This window comes from Pterocles gutturalis, unplaced genomic scaffold (assembly GCF_000699245.1).
Source record: "Pterocles gutturalis isolate BGI_N339 unplaced genomic scaffold, ASM69924v1 scaffold137, whole genome shotgun sequence".
NCBI classification, from domain to species: Eukaryota; Metazoa; Chordata; class Aves; order Pterocliformes; family Pteroclidae; genus Pterocles; species Pterocles gutturalis.
The window spans coordinates 48,184-63,446 of record NW_010107547.1 but is presented as its reverse complement, the minus strand read 5'-3'; the positions used below and the strand labels follow the sequence as shown (position 1 = coordinate 63,446).

The window sequence follows — 15,263 nt, the reverse complement described above, 5'->3', positions numbered from 1 at the left end:
CGCTGCGCAGGGAGCGGAGCGAAGCGGAGGAGGCGGAGAAGGGCAGGATGAAGAGGACGATGTGAGTGCCCCCCCGGGGGTCCCTCCAGGGAGCGGGTCCCGGGCGGGGGGAGCGGGCTGTGTCTCGGCTAGCATTAGCCATTGGCCAGCAGGCAGATCTGCCCGTTTAAGCCAGGGGAAAAGAGTTTTCTTGTCCTCAGAGAGGTGCTTTGGGTGACCGAGTACAGAGCTGGAAAAGCACCGTCAGGAGTACTTTTGCAGCTTTGGCCGAGAAGGGGGCTGGTGTCTAAAGCATTTTGGTCCTAAGCATGCTGCTTCTCTGTTCTTCCAGCATTAAAGATTGGAAAACGAGGCTGAGCTACTTCCTGCAGAACTCTTCCAATTCTACTAAAATGAAATCTAAGAAAGTGGGAAAACACCGCACCTACTTCAGGTAAGTTATCAGCAAGAGACTTTGTTTAAATAACTCAAGTGTTCTGCAAAAACAATAAAACTTGAGCAATGGAGTCCAATGTTCTCCATCTCTTTCTGCAGACCTTCCCCTGAAGAAGCCCAGCTGTGGTCAGAAGCCTTTGATGAACTTCTTGCTAATAAATGTAAGTTTCTCTTCAAAAGTAACATTCAAGAGCAAAGGGATGGTGAAGTTCATATGTCTGTAAGAGATTGCTTCCTTGCATGTCAGCATTGTACCTTCCTTAGCTTTAATTCTGGTTTTGAAAGTTAAATGCTTTGAACTGTTTAAAGCCAAAATTCACAGAAGTGTTCTTTTAAAAAATTATAAACTAATATTAAAACATCAAGAATACTACATTGTAGTTTAACTTTTTCTGGAACCCCCATAGTTTAAAATCATACCTGGCAGCTTAGCTTTGCCGAATGTGAAAAGAGCATTTGTTCACTGAGCTCACTGCTGCATTCAGATAACTTGGGAAGGATTCTGCAGCACAGAAGTTGAATGATCTCAGGGTTTTACTGCAGCTCTACAAGGAAAAGCACTCACCAGCAGAGCAAAAAGACTAGGAAATAATATTACCATTTGCTCTTTGACCTTGCGTCATCCTTTCCGTTGCAAAAAATATTCCAGAGTTTGTAACACAGTCATAAATATTTACTCCAGTGTAAAGGTTAACACAGGAGATCCCATCTAGAGGGAGGGGTTTTTTAAATATATATGCAGACATCACAAGAGGGAACAGACTGACTAGAAATGGCTTTTTTTTTTTGTGTTTGCTTAAAAAATTACTAACTCAAAGTAAAGCCTGCCAAGCTGTTAATTTGTTTGCATGTGTAAATGTGAAATTTTTTAATTGCTATGACATCCCTGAAAGAACCAGACCTATAGCAAAATGTTTTGGTAGAAACAGATGTGACCAGTGGGTAAATTCAAGATTCCTGAAATAGGCAATTGATGGATATTTTTTTTTGTCTTGCTGCTTTCCGAGCTTTTCTGAAATCAGAGTTCTGCGAAGAGAACATCGAGTTCTGGCTGGCCTGTGAGGACTTCAAGAAAACCAAATCACCCCAGAAGCTGACATCGAAAGCAAAAAAAATCTACAATGACTTCATTGAGAAGGAGGCTCCAAAAGAGGTAAAGAAAACCTATTTAAAGATAACTGCCCTGCTCTTAGTTCTTCAAGCCCTTCTTTATTTCTTTGACCTCACTTCCAGATAGATGCCAAAACTGTATCCTACATACCTCGCTGTTAATATCTGTGTCTGAACATAACTCTCTTCCCTAACTGCCTTTCACCAAGCTGGAAAATGGCACAAGCAGTATTTTAGAGTTTGTCTTAACTGACAAAAGTCAACAGCCACATCTCACACCTGTCGTGTATTGGAGCGCAGTCCTGAAAGACAGTATCATCTGAATTACTCTGGGTTTTATATTAAAGAGTCATTTTCTTCAAGGAAATGCCATTAACTTAACCCTGTGGTGATAGGGTCTTGCCTTTTTACCTCTTCAGAACTGTTATGGTGTGTTATACTTACTTGAATTCCGTTCTCAGAAGTAAGCATCCTTTTTTTTGTTTTTCAGATAAACATAGACTTCCAAACCAAGAACATGATCGCGCAGAATATTCAGGAAGCCACGCATACCTGCTTCAGCGCGGCGCAGAAGAGGGTTTACAGCTTAATGGAGAATAACTCATACCCACGGTTTTTGGAATCTGAATTCTACCAGGAGCTGTGCAAGAAGACGCCTATCAGCAGAGCAGCCCAGGGGACATGAGCGATGCAGAGGAGCGAGGAGAAGCCTCTTGGCTAGTGAGGACATGAGCCACAGCTCACGGCAGCATCCTGACCTGACAGGCTGAGATAGCAGGCGCTCAGTCTCTTTGCCATGGTGCAAGGACAAACACTGACTCTGGTGCAGAGCTGATGGCAAAGCGTGGTACTGTTGGCAGGCGTTCAGAGGTGACACAGCAGTCTGCCAGCCGGCTGCTGGCAATGTGCTTCTCTGGGGGTGCTGCAGCGAAAGGTGACTGTGTGTTAGAGCAGCCTGTGCAGCACAGGAGTCCTGCTGGCACAGGGGCGCAGCAGGGCTGGACAGAGCTGCCTTCTCGCAGACAGAAGCTGCTCTGTATGGTTGCAAAGTGCTGGGAACTTGAGTAATCGGTTGCGTATTTATTTTTCCTAACCAAGAGCCAGTGTTGCTGTCATCGGTCACCCTGTGTGTTCACGCTGGTTCTGCAAACAGCCTGGAGCTGCAGAGGGACGTGGTGGGGTTCTGTGCGACTTCCAGACAGTCACAGCACTGTGCAGGCTGCAGTGAGGCAGGGACAGAACTTGGTTCCCAGAGGAGAAGGTTCTGCAGCTCAAGCGTGCAGGGCTGGCTTGTGTCAGCAGGGCTGCATGAGGCTGGACTGAGGGCAAAACGTGGCCGAGGCGAAGAGGGAGCTGCACAGTATTATATTTATATGTGGATTGTGATTGTGTTCAATGCTGCAATAATGGCATCATTCTGTCTCAAGGACAGCAAGCTTCAATGAAGTCTCTTATTGTTTTTAATAAACTATTTTGATACAAAGCTGCTTTTGGTGCTCAACTTATTTTGCACACACAGATACTCACTGTCTGGCACTGAACTCTGGAGTTTGGGGATGGTGTGTCCTGGGTGCGATCTTAACAGGGCTCATTTTAAAGCAGTTAGTTCTTCATGTACTGGGCAAGTGTTTTGTTGGGGTTTTTTTTAACAGAATAAAAATCCTCAGAGCTTGAAAGCTTAACAGAGGAGGCATATTCCATCACATCCTGTCTTAACCATGTCCCTGTGAAACCAGTCTAAGATGGGGCAAGGCACACACGTGGCTACACATGGTGACAGATCAACTAGAAAGCAGCAGTAGTGCTGCCGGAGTCTCAGGATGCTGTTTGGAACTCAGCACCGTTGCTCCTGCTCCAGACCTCTGCTTCAAAAAGGGGTTTAGGAGGGCTTTAATATCGGGCTGTAAAACCCATCCAGAACACTGGAGGCAATATTAGAACAGAAGGATCCAACCCACTGCTAGGTGAGTGCTGCTCAGGGGGAAAGGCATCGGTCATCCTTATTCCAGGTCAGTTTCCTTAACCGACAACATCCAAAACCACTACTTCCCAAACAGTCCCTAATTTGTTATTTTTGTGACTTGTCTGCACGCTAGGTCTCTGTAGGTGCTGGCTCCAGCTATTTTGACCTCAACACCTCAGGTGTTAATTGTTTAGTTCACATATGTCCACAGCAACCACTTCTATAATGGTCCGCTTCTCCAATCATCAAGAAAATTCTAACGACAGGATTTTCCACTTCAAATACACATCCAAAGATTGTTCAAAAGCAACTACTTTATGCATGTGTGTACATATTGCAGGACATATAGTGGTGTCTATATATACATACACACAGATATGCATATCCATTTACTGCCTCTGTACATGGAAAGAGCCCCCACTCTGATATAGCCCCATTTCTGGGGCTGTGAGAGCTGGCTCTCATACACCCAAGTTTGCTGATCAGTTAAGTCCACAAAATACAAGCACAATAAAAACTCAGCCCAATAATTTACTGCAACAGAGAAAGTTTTTTCTCTAAAACAGGAAAAACTGATTTGAGCTTATAATTGCATTTGTGATCTAACAAAATCTTCTGACGACCATAAAAATAGCCAGAACTATAGCTATTAATGACTCGGAGTCAGGGCAGGAGTAATTCCATGAAGCTTCTTTAGCTTCAGTGAAGCTTCATTAATCTATGCCAATTTGGGATGCGGTAATTAACCACTGCTGGTGCCTGGTTTCAGGGAAAGAAACATTTCTAGTTTCAGCAGGTGCCAGAACTACTTATAGCACAGTATGCAGTTCAGAGGAGAAATTAGGTGGGGCCATTAGGCAGGGCATCACCGCCTGAGGGCTGTTCTTGTATATTTTTAAGATTTGAATCATGAACTGTATCTGTGTAGGCAGCTCCATAGCTTCCCCAGAGCATGCCACCAGGGTGGCAAGCCAACCAAGACGCACTGAGTCCCTGGCGGGGTCTGTCCCTGGTTTCAAGGCTAAGCTTTGCAGCAAAACAGTTTGGTGTATCAACCAAAAAAAAAAAAAAAACCCCAGAAAACTTCTTTGTAGTAAAATGCAACACATCTGTGCATGCAACGTGCCTTCCAATTACTGCTTTTCCAGTCTTTGTTAAGAGCCCTGTTTCTCCAACTCCCAAAGGTAAGCTTCACCAGGAAAAGGGCACTGCAGGCGTGTTGGGAGCGTTCCAACCCTAAAGATTGCTATGAACAGTTCCTGGAGAAAGATAAAACCACCGATTGCTTTAAGAGATGCTGGGTCTGTACTCTGGGCAGCCTTACAGCTGTGGTTCCAACTGATGCTCTGCTATCAGCATCCTATGGCACCAAACAATGAACTGCTCATTCCTCCGCAGCCCAGCTGACCAGTTCACCCTCCCACCAGGCTGCACACAAGCAAACTTTCCACGGTGCTGGGGAAAAGACCAGTCTGGGACTGGCAAAGGGAGGGCAGCAGAGCTGGGGTCCCACAGGAGAAGCTGGGGGCACTGCTCAGCAGCTGCCCAGAGCATGGTCCTTTTTTTGGCTTCCATCAGGTTATAAACGTGCTCCAGCCCACATCCCTGCTGACAGCCACCAGGCAGGGAAATACGAAGAGATGCCGATGGGTAGCTGTGTTCCAGGAACCATAGCTGCAAAGGAGCAGGGGTCCTGGACAAGTCTGTAAGCAAGCTTAACGGTTTTAGAGAAAAGACCTGCTGCAAAGAGCTGAGGGGAGGGAGAAGCCGGCACCTCCAGCGGGCGGTGGGCAGGAGGGCACCGCAGCTCTGCTGGCACGGCCGGCAGCTGCACAGCCAGTCCTGGCTGATCCCGAGAAAGCCCATGGCAGTCCATGCACTGCTGACATAACTGATGTGGGCAGGTAGAGCCTGGGGATCTGGAACGGTTGAAAAACACCAGCAAATCTGCAATAAAGGAGACTTTTAACTGTCCATGTATCACTGGTTTTAAACCAATCTCACAACATTTATTTGGTGCTTCTCTTATCCGCTAGAGGCAAGTGATCCCCCTGCTTTCATATCACAAAAAATACATTTCTCACCCTTATAATTATGAAGAAAAAATTGAAATTGTAACTGGAGTATCCTCAGTAATTCCCAGAACCAGAATTTAATGCAAAGCCTATGCAGTCATTTAAAAAAAAAATAATAATCTAACTTTGTACATCAGTCTTGTGACTTTGTGAAACTAGGTCATGAGTGTCAACTGCCTGGATCCAGGAACAGCCTGGGTTTGTCAATGGCTTGTGCTGACACTGCAGCATGGGGCAAGCTGAAGGAGAGCCCTCTGTGCTATCAAGAGGGCAACACACAATCTCCTCAGAGCCTGCACCACAGCAGCTGACCCTCGGGCGAGTGCTCTCTGGCCCAAGGGCTGGAGAGGAGCTCCGAGAGCAGGGGCAGCCCGGCAGCAGCGCTGGTCACCGCTCCCGCCAAAGCGAACAAACTGGAGCGCAGTGCTCTTGCTCCATGTGTTTGTGTATGGTGGCTGAAAAATGCGCCGAGACTAAAAATAAAATCTGCATTTCCACTTGAAATTCCAGATCTCCGTCTGGAGAAGGGGACACTGATGACGGTTTAAAGGGCTTTACAGGCACACATCTGTGTGTGGAAGTGTTCTTTGGATGAGACTTCATAACTTGGCAACTCGCATGGAGCAGAACAGTGACCTTTAGAAGTAGTTTTAGGATCTTCATGGATTTTTTTTTTTTTTTGGTGGGGGGGTTGAAAATTTGACTTGCTGTGATTCAAGCAGGAAAAACTGGTTGAAACCTGGGGAAGCATCCACATCCATCTTCCTTCAGGTGGCAAAACATTACCAATGGCTCCTTCCCATCCCACCAGCACAGCAATGTCCCAATGGCTCCTTCTCATCTCACCAGCACAGCAATGTCCCAACCAGCTGATGAGTAAGGTGGCAAAACATTACCAATGGCTCCTTCTCATCCCACCAGCACAGCAATGTCCCAACCAGCTCATGAGTGCCAGGAACAAACTTCCAGGTGACACTGCTACACCAGCCCAGGGTCCACCCCAGAGACCCACCAGCAGCAGAGCTGGTGATAGACCTACCTGCAACACTGGTCCTTGGTCCATCCAGGGAAGAGAGCCAGGCATGAGGATGCAATGCCAGCACAGCACAGGGGAAGGGCCAGGTCCTCAAGGCTGAGCTGAAATGGAGCCTGGCTGATGGGCAGCAGGTATGGTGGGGCCAGCTGGGGCTGCTCAGGGCCATCGTTAGGGCCATTAGGACCCCAGGGCCCTGGTGGAAATCTGAAGGAGCCCTTTTAGTACAGTTTGTCAGCTCATGGCCCCAGTGCAGTCTGAATTTCTGAGGAGGGTCTGCAGTTGGGTTTGTGGTAAATGCCCTCAGGAATACCCTGAGTGGTTCTGTACCCGTGCTAACGGGCATCACCCTGAGCAGTTCTGTACCCGTCCTAACAGGCATCACCCTGAGTGCTGTCACTGGGACGTGATGGCTGGCAAGCACGGAAACCAGGAGAAATCGCCTCACTGTTATCCTAGGTAGGAGTTCAAAATCTGAGTCCTTTGGCAATTTTTCATTAAAATAATAATTTAGATCAGAGTTTCCAACACCTGCAAAGTGCCCCTGAGAAGCAAGTAAATGATGTTCCACTAAAAATATTAAATATTCCATTTGAGCTAGTCTGATTGACAGAAATCGGTACTTACGTTTCCCAGCCAATTTTCCCACTCAAGATCTCATGGAATAAGTTGTGTTTCTGCGTTACAGATTTAGACCAGAGAGCAGCTCCGTGGCTTCTGGGCTGAGAGCCTGGCTTGGGGCTTTCAGGGGACATTTCCAGGGCTCGGAAAGCCGGCTGTGCGATATGGAAAAGGCCCTCGGGAGCCGAGCGGGCTGTTCGTTGCACTGGTGTGTTCCTGCACCTTTGCGGATGCCCAAAGGAGATGGGAATAACAGAGGCACGGAGGGGCACAGGGCTGCAGAGGGGCAGCGGGAGCTCTGCTCCCACCCCTGTTCCAACCCTTGCTTTTAAAGGCTGCCCAGATTAACCCTTTTGCTGGGTCCAGCTGGAGCTGCTGGGGCTGAGCTCGGGAGGCGAAGGGGCACAGGGGGAGCCATCCCCGCCATCCAGGGCCGTCAGAGCTGTGGCACATGCAGATGTTGGGGCTTCCCCTTCCCTTCTGTACTGCGTCAGAGAGACGATCTGTGTGTGGCTGCCCTCCCTGGCGTCCGCCCAGCCCGAATACATCTGTCTGCAAAGCTGAGCTGTCTCCTGACTTGGCTGCGGGGGGTTCCTGCTGTTTACTGTCCCCGATACCCACTGAGGGCTGGGACCAGGCGTCCGAGCAGGGGGAGGGATGACTGCCAGGCGGGCAGGACCCTTCCAGCCGCACTCGGTGCTGCTGACAGACTGACACCTCGCTTTTGCCGCTCGTCCTCCCTGCAGGCTGCCGGGTTTTGGAGCAGGGTCCTGTTTTCCCGAGGAGAGGGCAGGTCACTCAGCAGCAGCAGCCCTTTGGGAGGAAAGTGCCAGAAAAAGTATGCTGCATAAATGGGTCACAGTTGAAAGCTGAGGAAAAGATCAGCTGTGACCTTAGGATCAGATAGTGACAGAGCTTTATGGAGGGCAGGGTGGAGTGACACAGTTACATGGGCCAACTGCAGTGTTTTTATGGTGCTATGGAGATGGCACGTGTTACAGCAAGCTATTGCCTGTATGGACACATAGGTAGCTACTGAAAATGTACAGAATCTTCCTGATAAAGTCTCTTGGCTTCGTTTTTTTAGAGGGGAAAACCAAGGTGCTCTACAGAGCTGGATATGGGAAGACGATGGGTTAGCCAGACACAAGGGGACCAGATTCATTTTCTGACATCTACATAATAATGTCTTGGAGCTGTTTGGAAATACCAGAATACACAGTTTTTATGGTGTGGTGTTCTGAAACACAAACACACTTGTAAACCATTTCTCCTTTTGTATGTTTCCTTACAAAAGCAAAAAATAACAATGGTATAAAAAATAAAAAATACTGCTGTGCTCTGGAACATGCAGTCTTTGCACTTCACAGTTCACTTGTCTCTTGGCGTGCTCGTGCCCTCTAACTTCTGGAGAAGGTACCTACCTCACACATGCAAGAACTTTAGCAAATCTCTTTCTTTGTATATTTTCCTCAAGGCTGCCAGTTGTGGGGGAACCTCCTGAAAGGGGCTCCTACCTGCCTTCCCTTTTCATGGCTGGAACCAGAAGAAGTAAATTTTTTAATCAGCACTACTGGCCACCATAAAGCAGTTAGTTATGTTCTTTCAGTAATTTCAGTCCTGTGAGAAAACCAAACATTTATCAGGGCAACAAACTAACGACAGCGTCTAGTACTGACAGGAGCACCAAGCAGCGACTGCACAGGCTGTACCGCACCTCCCAGCTGATGCACCTGCCCTGCAATGCTCCTGGCGTGTTTGACACAGAGTAATTATTACATAAAGCCTCGCTGAGCAAAGTCTAGTTTTTTACGGTGTCTGTCAAGGGTTTGAGCAAGGTGTTGGATCTGGTGTCAAATAATCCCAGTACCCCTCTGAACTTGTGCCCTCTGAGGTGCTGAAAGTTTCCCAGAGCTGCCCAGCTGGGTGGAGTGTTGGGATTGCCCAGCTGAGCACCAGCACTGCAGCCAGGGATACCTACAGCCCTTCTCCAGAGTCTTCGGAGCAAGGAGCTTTGCATCCATCAGAGGTTAATCACCACGGTCTCGCTCTGGGATAGCAATGGGGAAACCAAATCACTGATCAGCCAAGTGACAGATATGAGGCAGAATGATGTAACAGAATATATGAAACAGAGATCCTCAGCTTTGAGTAGGGCAATTATACAAATCCAGAAGATCTCGGCTGATGTGGTGTGGCTGAAACAGCACAGCAGAGAATATGCCTGTAATCAGGTTGTAATAGCCAGCTCCCACAAGTAGCACCTAGAAACCTCAAAGGAAGGTGAGTCTCTCTGAAACACCACTTCAGCAGTCACCGGCATGCCTTCAGAGCAGAAGCATGACTCCAGCCCAGCAGGCCAGCAGAGTTACAGGAGCTGTGGGATTGACGAGACAAAAGAGAAGCGCCCTTGGGACGGGAAGTGGTTTCCCTGGAGAAGACAGAGCATTTCCATCAGGGCAGGCGCGTGGCAGGCAGCATGGTCAGAGCAGGATGTTGTAGAGGGATGGGCTGGCCACCAGAACGAACCTGGCAAACATCTGCTTCAGCCACATGAATCACTGCCGAGCGTAGGTTCAGTGGGGCAGGAGAGTCATCCCCTGTTCGCGCAGGAGCAGGGAGGATCAGCACGGCCTCGGAGGGCAGGCTGTGTGGAACATATTTTCCACTAGGAATTAGTAAGTGACTAATGATGATGGCAGTCAATAACAATGTGACAAGTTAGGAAATAATGTCCAAAGCCAGCAGCAGCTCCTCTGAGTAAGCGCAGGCAGGTGGAGCATCAGCCCCGCCGCTGCCTTGGGGGAAGGCTGGGCTTGGGCAGGTGCTGCTGGTGACAGTGGGAGGACTGGGAACCAGTGCCACCAGAAACAAACACACATAAGAGGAACAAAGTACTATATATAGGCAAGGAACATGTCAGCTGCAGGGTTTGCAGGAGGTTTTAGTGCCATGAACAATAGAGGAGCGTGGATGAAATGTCAGTGAGGAAGCGTGGGTGGAGCTGATAGCAGATTGCCAACAGATAGGAAACCTTCCCCCCTCAGATCAAGAGGAGCTGGCAGAAGCACCACTGCTTGCACTCCCCAAGGACAGAAATAATGCAGCTGCTTTGCTGCTTTACTGACAACAGAGCATAGCTTGTGCCTGTGGGAGTTAATATGCCCCAAATTACTTTTTCCTGGAACAAGCCACTTGCAGAACTGATATAACCACAAATGGCTACTCAGGGTTATTTTCATAGGAGTTTGCCAAAACCAGCCACACTTGGGTAGCTTTTTTAAAATCTCAGCATGCTGTTAACATGCACATGGAAGGACCTTGAGCAACATGGCCAGCTGGGGGACAGCTGTTTGGTCACATCCTTCCCATCCCTGCTACCCTGGGTGACTGACAGGGCACAGGATGTGCCTTTGCTGCGACAGCATCGGCGTTCCTCGGTGGGCTTTCCGAGGGGCTGAGTCAGGTGCTGCTGGCAGCATGGATTCAGGGAATTTTGCTCAGACAAACGAAGGATATGGTTTTCATGTTACGCTTCGGGATGACGTATCAGCAACAGCTGCTTTACCGGGAAGCAGGACAGCCATGTTACGCTTCGGGATGACGTATCAGCAGCAGCTGCTTTACCGGGAAGCGGGACAGTGGCAATCCCCCACTCCCTCCCCTTCCCTGCTCCCTGCACGTCCCTCACTTCCCTTGCATCTGATTTAGCAGCTGTGCAGCTGCTGCGGAGCTGGATGAGCAAGCTGGTCAGGCAGGAATTTTTTCTTCTTTTGGCAGATTTGTTTTCTGTGGGACCAAGGCCCTGCTCCGACCTGCCCTGCAGCCACCCAGCCACTAGACGAGGGTGCTGGGGAAGAGAGGAAGATGCTGGGGGGACGTGCAGGATGGTGGGGCTGACTGACCTCAAAGTTCAGGTCCCTCATCACTGTGTTGTCATACTTTCCCCTTTGCACTCCTCCTCCACCTTCCTCTGGGCATCGCCAGCCTCTTCCCAAGGAATGCCATTCACCTGCTCATTTTCTGCCCCTCCTTCCTCGGTAACCCAGCCAGACCGGTCGCACAGCAGCACATCAGGAGACATGCAGAGGCTGGGGAGCAACTTTCACAGTGATGCCCAAATAGGGATGGGACATCTTGGGTTGGTCATTAGGAAGGAGAAGGGCTCGTTGGCTGGTTCAACATCCACTAAATGGTTTCACGTTATGGATCACCTGAACACCTACTGACGCTCATCAGCCTTGTTGGGAGGTCCAAGGTTCAGGTACAGCCTGAAAATAATCTTAGCATGTTGGCAACGTGACCTGATCTGACTCACTGGTGTGATGCAAATAGGCAAACGTGTAAATGGACAAAGCAGCTCAGCACTATCATTTTCCAAAAGCAGCTCAGCTCATTTCCAAACAGAGCTAGAAAAGCAGTGATGCAAATCCACATCTTCCAGTAGCACCGTCTTGTACTTAGTGGCTTTCCAGTGAGGAGTGCAGTTTCCAGAATGAGCAAAACCCACACTGTTATGGAATAGGGAACACTGTCCACAAGTACCGTAGGGATTTTTATAAGGCAAATACCAGGTTGAATAACTCCTTTTTACAAACCCTTTGCCAGGAGCCAGTTTCACTAGTGATTAGGGTAGCCAGCTGAATTTGCTGCTTTCTGCAGAATTTCAATGCCACCAAGAAGCAGTATCTTCCCAAACTAGTTGGGCTCAGACTGACTTAATCAAGAATCCAGTAGATTTGAGATGAGGACTAGTTTTAACTTAGTCTGTTGATGTTTCTTTCTTACTGTGTAGTTTGTAATTATTCTTCCCCTCTCATGCACTACCCATAACAGAGGAAATTATTTCCAGGCAGAGCTCAGCAGCAGCAGCTGAAGCAATTGTTTTATTGACAGCATGGGCTCTCTGCTGTCACCAGACTTGCACTTTGACTAAGCCCAAATGAACTCATTCCAATTAAAGCAAGGACTTTAATGGTTCTTGCTTGAACAGCTTCAATTTTCACCTAAAATTTGCTAAAGTTTCATTGAAAATTCATTTAGAGTACATCTGTGTTTCTAAACAACCCATACATCCTAATTTCATCTCTCCTAAGGAGGTACGGGATACGCTGCTCGCTGATAGGGGGCAAGCGAGGAAGCGCTGTGATTGACCCCTGCTGAGGTTTCGGAAACACCAAAAGACTTGGATAAGTTGGTGTAGCAGATTGTTTCTTTTTCCCAGACCCCGGTGTCTGATGGTAATTATTTCTATTCTTGCAATCTTCTCTGATTCCCCAGCTGCTGTTTCTATTTACTGCCATAGCTGCAGTATTGCAAAACAGAGGGACTCCTTTTCACCCACATTTCCTCCTTGGCGAGAATAAATGAAGCCAGCTACGTCAGATGTCTTTTTTTCTCCGTCATCTTTTTACGAACAAAGAACCAAATCTGTCCTTGATCACTAAAAGCTGGATCCAAGGGACAGAAAATAACTGTGAGATGACCTTGGAGCCAGGTTTCTGGTTTGAAATACCTCCGAAATATAGCTTTTCCCTGTCATCAGATGATGGCCAGTTACTGATGGGCACGTCTTGAGCTGTATGCCGACAGCACAGCTTTCTTTCCATCAAACTCCGCGGCAGCCGCTCTCCTCCTGGGGGAGCAGCAGTGTCTTTTCCAAAAAAGATTCCTCCCACAGTCAGCATTTCCATTTCTAATTAACCTTTCCCAAGAAGCCAGGTTTGTCTGAAGCCGGGCTGGTGTTGGAAGCTCAGCTAACATCGGTTCAGTTGAGACACACCTGTGGTAACGCTGTCTCGCTTGCATTCAGGGTGAGGATCGAGCCCTCCAAGACCGTTGGCTCTGCTTGAAGGTCTCAGCTTCAAAAATCGCCCCCGCTTCTGCTGGTACAGCCCTTGATTTAAACCCGAAATAAAGCACAGTGCACTCTGTAGGTGGTTAAAAGCATTTTTCTTTCTGACTGGTGGTATATAATATATGCAAATCAGTGATTAGTAGCTAGATCCAGTGCAAAGGGAAATAATCCCGTTTATTTCAAGCGCTGCTCATACATTTCTACCTATCATTTAGTTAGATCTTAGGAGTTACCATCTTTAAAGGTTGTGTTTAAAATGTAAATACTTGCTAATATTAAAATATGATGTATATGGAATAGCAATGGTTAATGCCACCGGAGCATTAACTTCACCCTTTCTCATTGCTCCATCTGAGGCCCCATCTGTACATGGGTTTTGTAAGATGCAAAGAGGGAGGAATTTTACTTTTTTAAACTGAAACTGTTAACACATAAAAATTAAAGAAATACAATGGTGGTGGTAGGAAAGCCACAAGAATGGGCAAAAGAAACAAAGCAAAATAAATATATTAATTCAATTTGCGTAGAAATCTTTGATCTTCAAGATTAACCAGCACTGTTTTAGGAAAAAAGTGTAAGAATAACAAACACCAGCCTCCCTGGTGCCTGGTGCGTGGGCGTGCGGGGAGCTGGAGACGAGGAGCCTCACTCTGTGAAATAGCCTAGACTTTGGGGACACATTCAAAGAAATGAGGAAATACACCCTGGCTTAGGCTTGGCTCCATCCTGTGACAAGGCTGGCACACTTTTGTTGCAAAAAGGCAAGTTATTGCTGTATCCTTCTTGCTTCTCAAACTAAACCCAGGCCTGTCGCTCCAAAGGCAATTCTGATCTAAACAGAGTACAAGATTTTTCAAAAAAGAGATAGCTGGTATAAAGACTGGCATTTATAAATGTCAGCATAACAGAAATTTCGACTTTTCTGTCCAAAATATCCTTCTTGGTTCTTTAGTCTGGGAAAATATGAAGCAATTCAATGAGGTTACAGTGATGCTTCGGTTTACTGGAAAAAAAAAAGGGGGGGGGGGGAGGGTGTTTAATTCTTTCTGTAGTTCCATTAAACTTCTTTTTCACAGGAGAATTTTCTGGAATAGTTAATATGGAAGAAAATATTCCACAGTAGCTGGGCCAGGATAGAAATATTCAGGTGCTGGTACCCAGTTGTCTTTCCCTTACTTATTTTAGCCCATTCAGGGAATCACATTAAGCTAAAATGGGCTTTTGTTTGGAGCAAGGTTCCATGAACAGAGATGTTCAGGAATCGCTTTAAATTTTAAACAAACCTAAGCTAACTCCAGAGCAATTTCCTAACACTAGTTCTTATTTTCTTGACATACATTACTGGGAGGAGATGGGAAACGGAGAGACATACGAAATCCCCAGGCAGCATCGGAACAGATCTCAAAAGCAATTTTGGCTTCCCTGGGCTCCCGCTGCCCTCAGCAGCGAGTGCTTAAGAGAAATCCCGTTACTGCACTGGACAGCTTTCCCTTTCAGAGATTTATTTCCCACAGAAAAGCCCATGGGAACGAGAGGATAAGCAAAAAGACCCGGATTGTGAAATCGGATCCACGGTCATCTCCCCGCCCAGCCGGGGAATCTTGGGGAAGGACTTCACACCTTGTTCCCTGACAGCCAGTTTTGAGGGGGTTTAACACTTCAAGCTGAGAAAAAACGGTGGCAGAGGAGACTGTTTATAATTTCTCAAAGAGTACAGAGAACTTAAAAAAAAAAACCCAACCAAACCCTCCTTGCTTCATGCAGTACGGGAAGTGTCTGGCTCCCAACTGCATCTGCCAGGGGCAGATCTACAGCAAACAAGTGGGAGCACATCCTTGCACACTCTGTAATTGCACTCTGGATCATCCAGAGGCCAAAAGTATCAACAGCTTTAATCCATGACTAGATTACAAAGAAAAAACAAATTGGGCTGAGTGACTATTAGAGCTGATGGTCTGCTTGCAAGAAATCTCCAAGCAGTGGCTGCAGCCAGGGCATGAAAGGAGAGGGACCACCTCGTATTTGGTGCCTTCACCATGCTGAGCGGGGCAATGAGCAGCAATTCATGCCATTGCACAGAGAACCCTTAAAAGTTGGGGGCTTCAGCCGATGTGCAGATCTAGGAATGGGAATGGGTTAAGGCAAAGCTGGAGAGCTTCTCAAGGCTTT

The 15,263-nt window shown here is 47.5% G+C and overlaps 1 protein-coding gene across 1 annotated transcript; it reads left to right on the top strand.

Annotated features, from left to right (window-relative positions):
- Positions 1 to 8: 8 nt before the first annotated feature.
- Positions 9 to 2,230, top strand: RGS2 (regulator of G-protein signaling 2; the record flags this gene model as incomplete). The annotated part of the gene is given in 5 exon segments (XM_010088113.1): positions 9 to 61; positions 332 to 433; positions 535 to 596; positions 1,389 to 1,588; positions 2,036 to 2,230. Coding segments are annotated over 5 exon segments (612 nt in total), but the record flags the coding sequence as incomplete, so codon positions are not given.
- Positions 2,231 to 15,263: the final 13,033 nt, after the last annotated feature.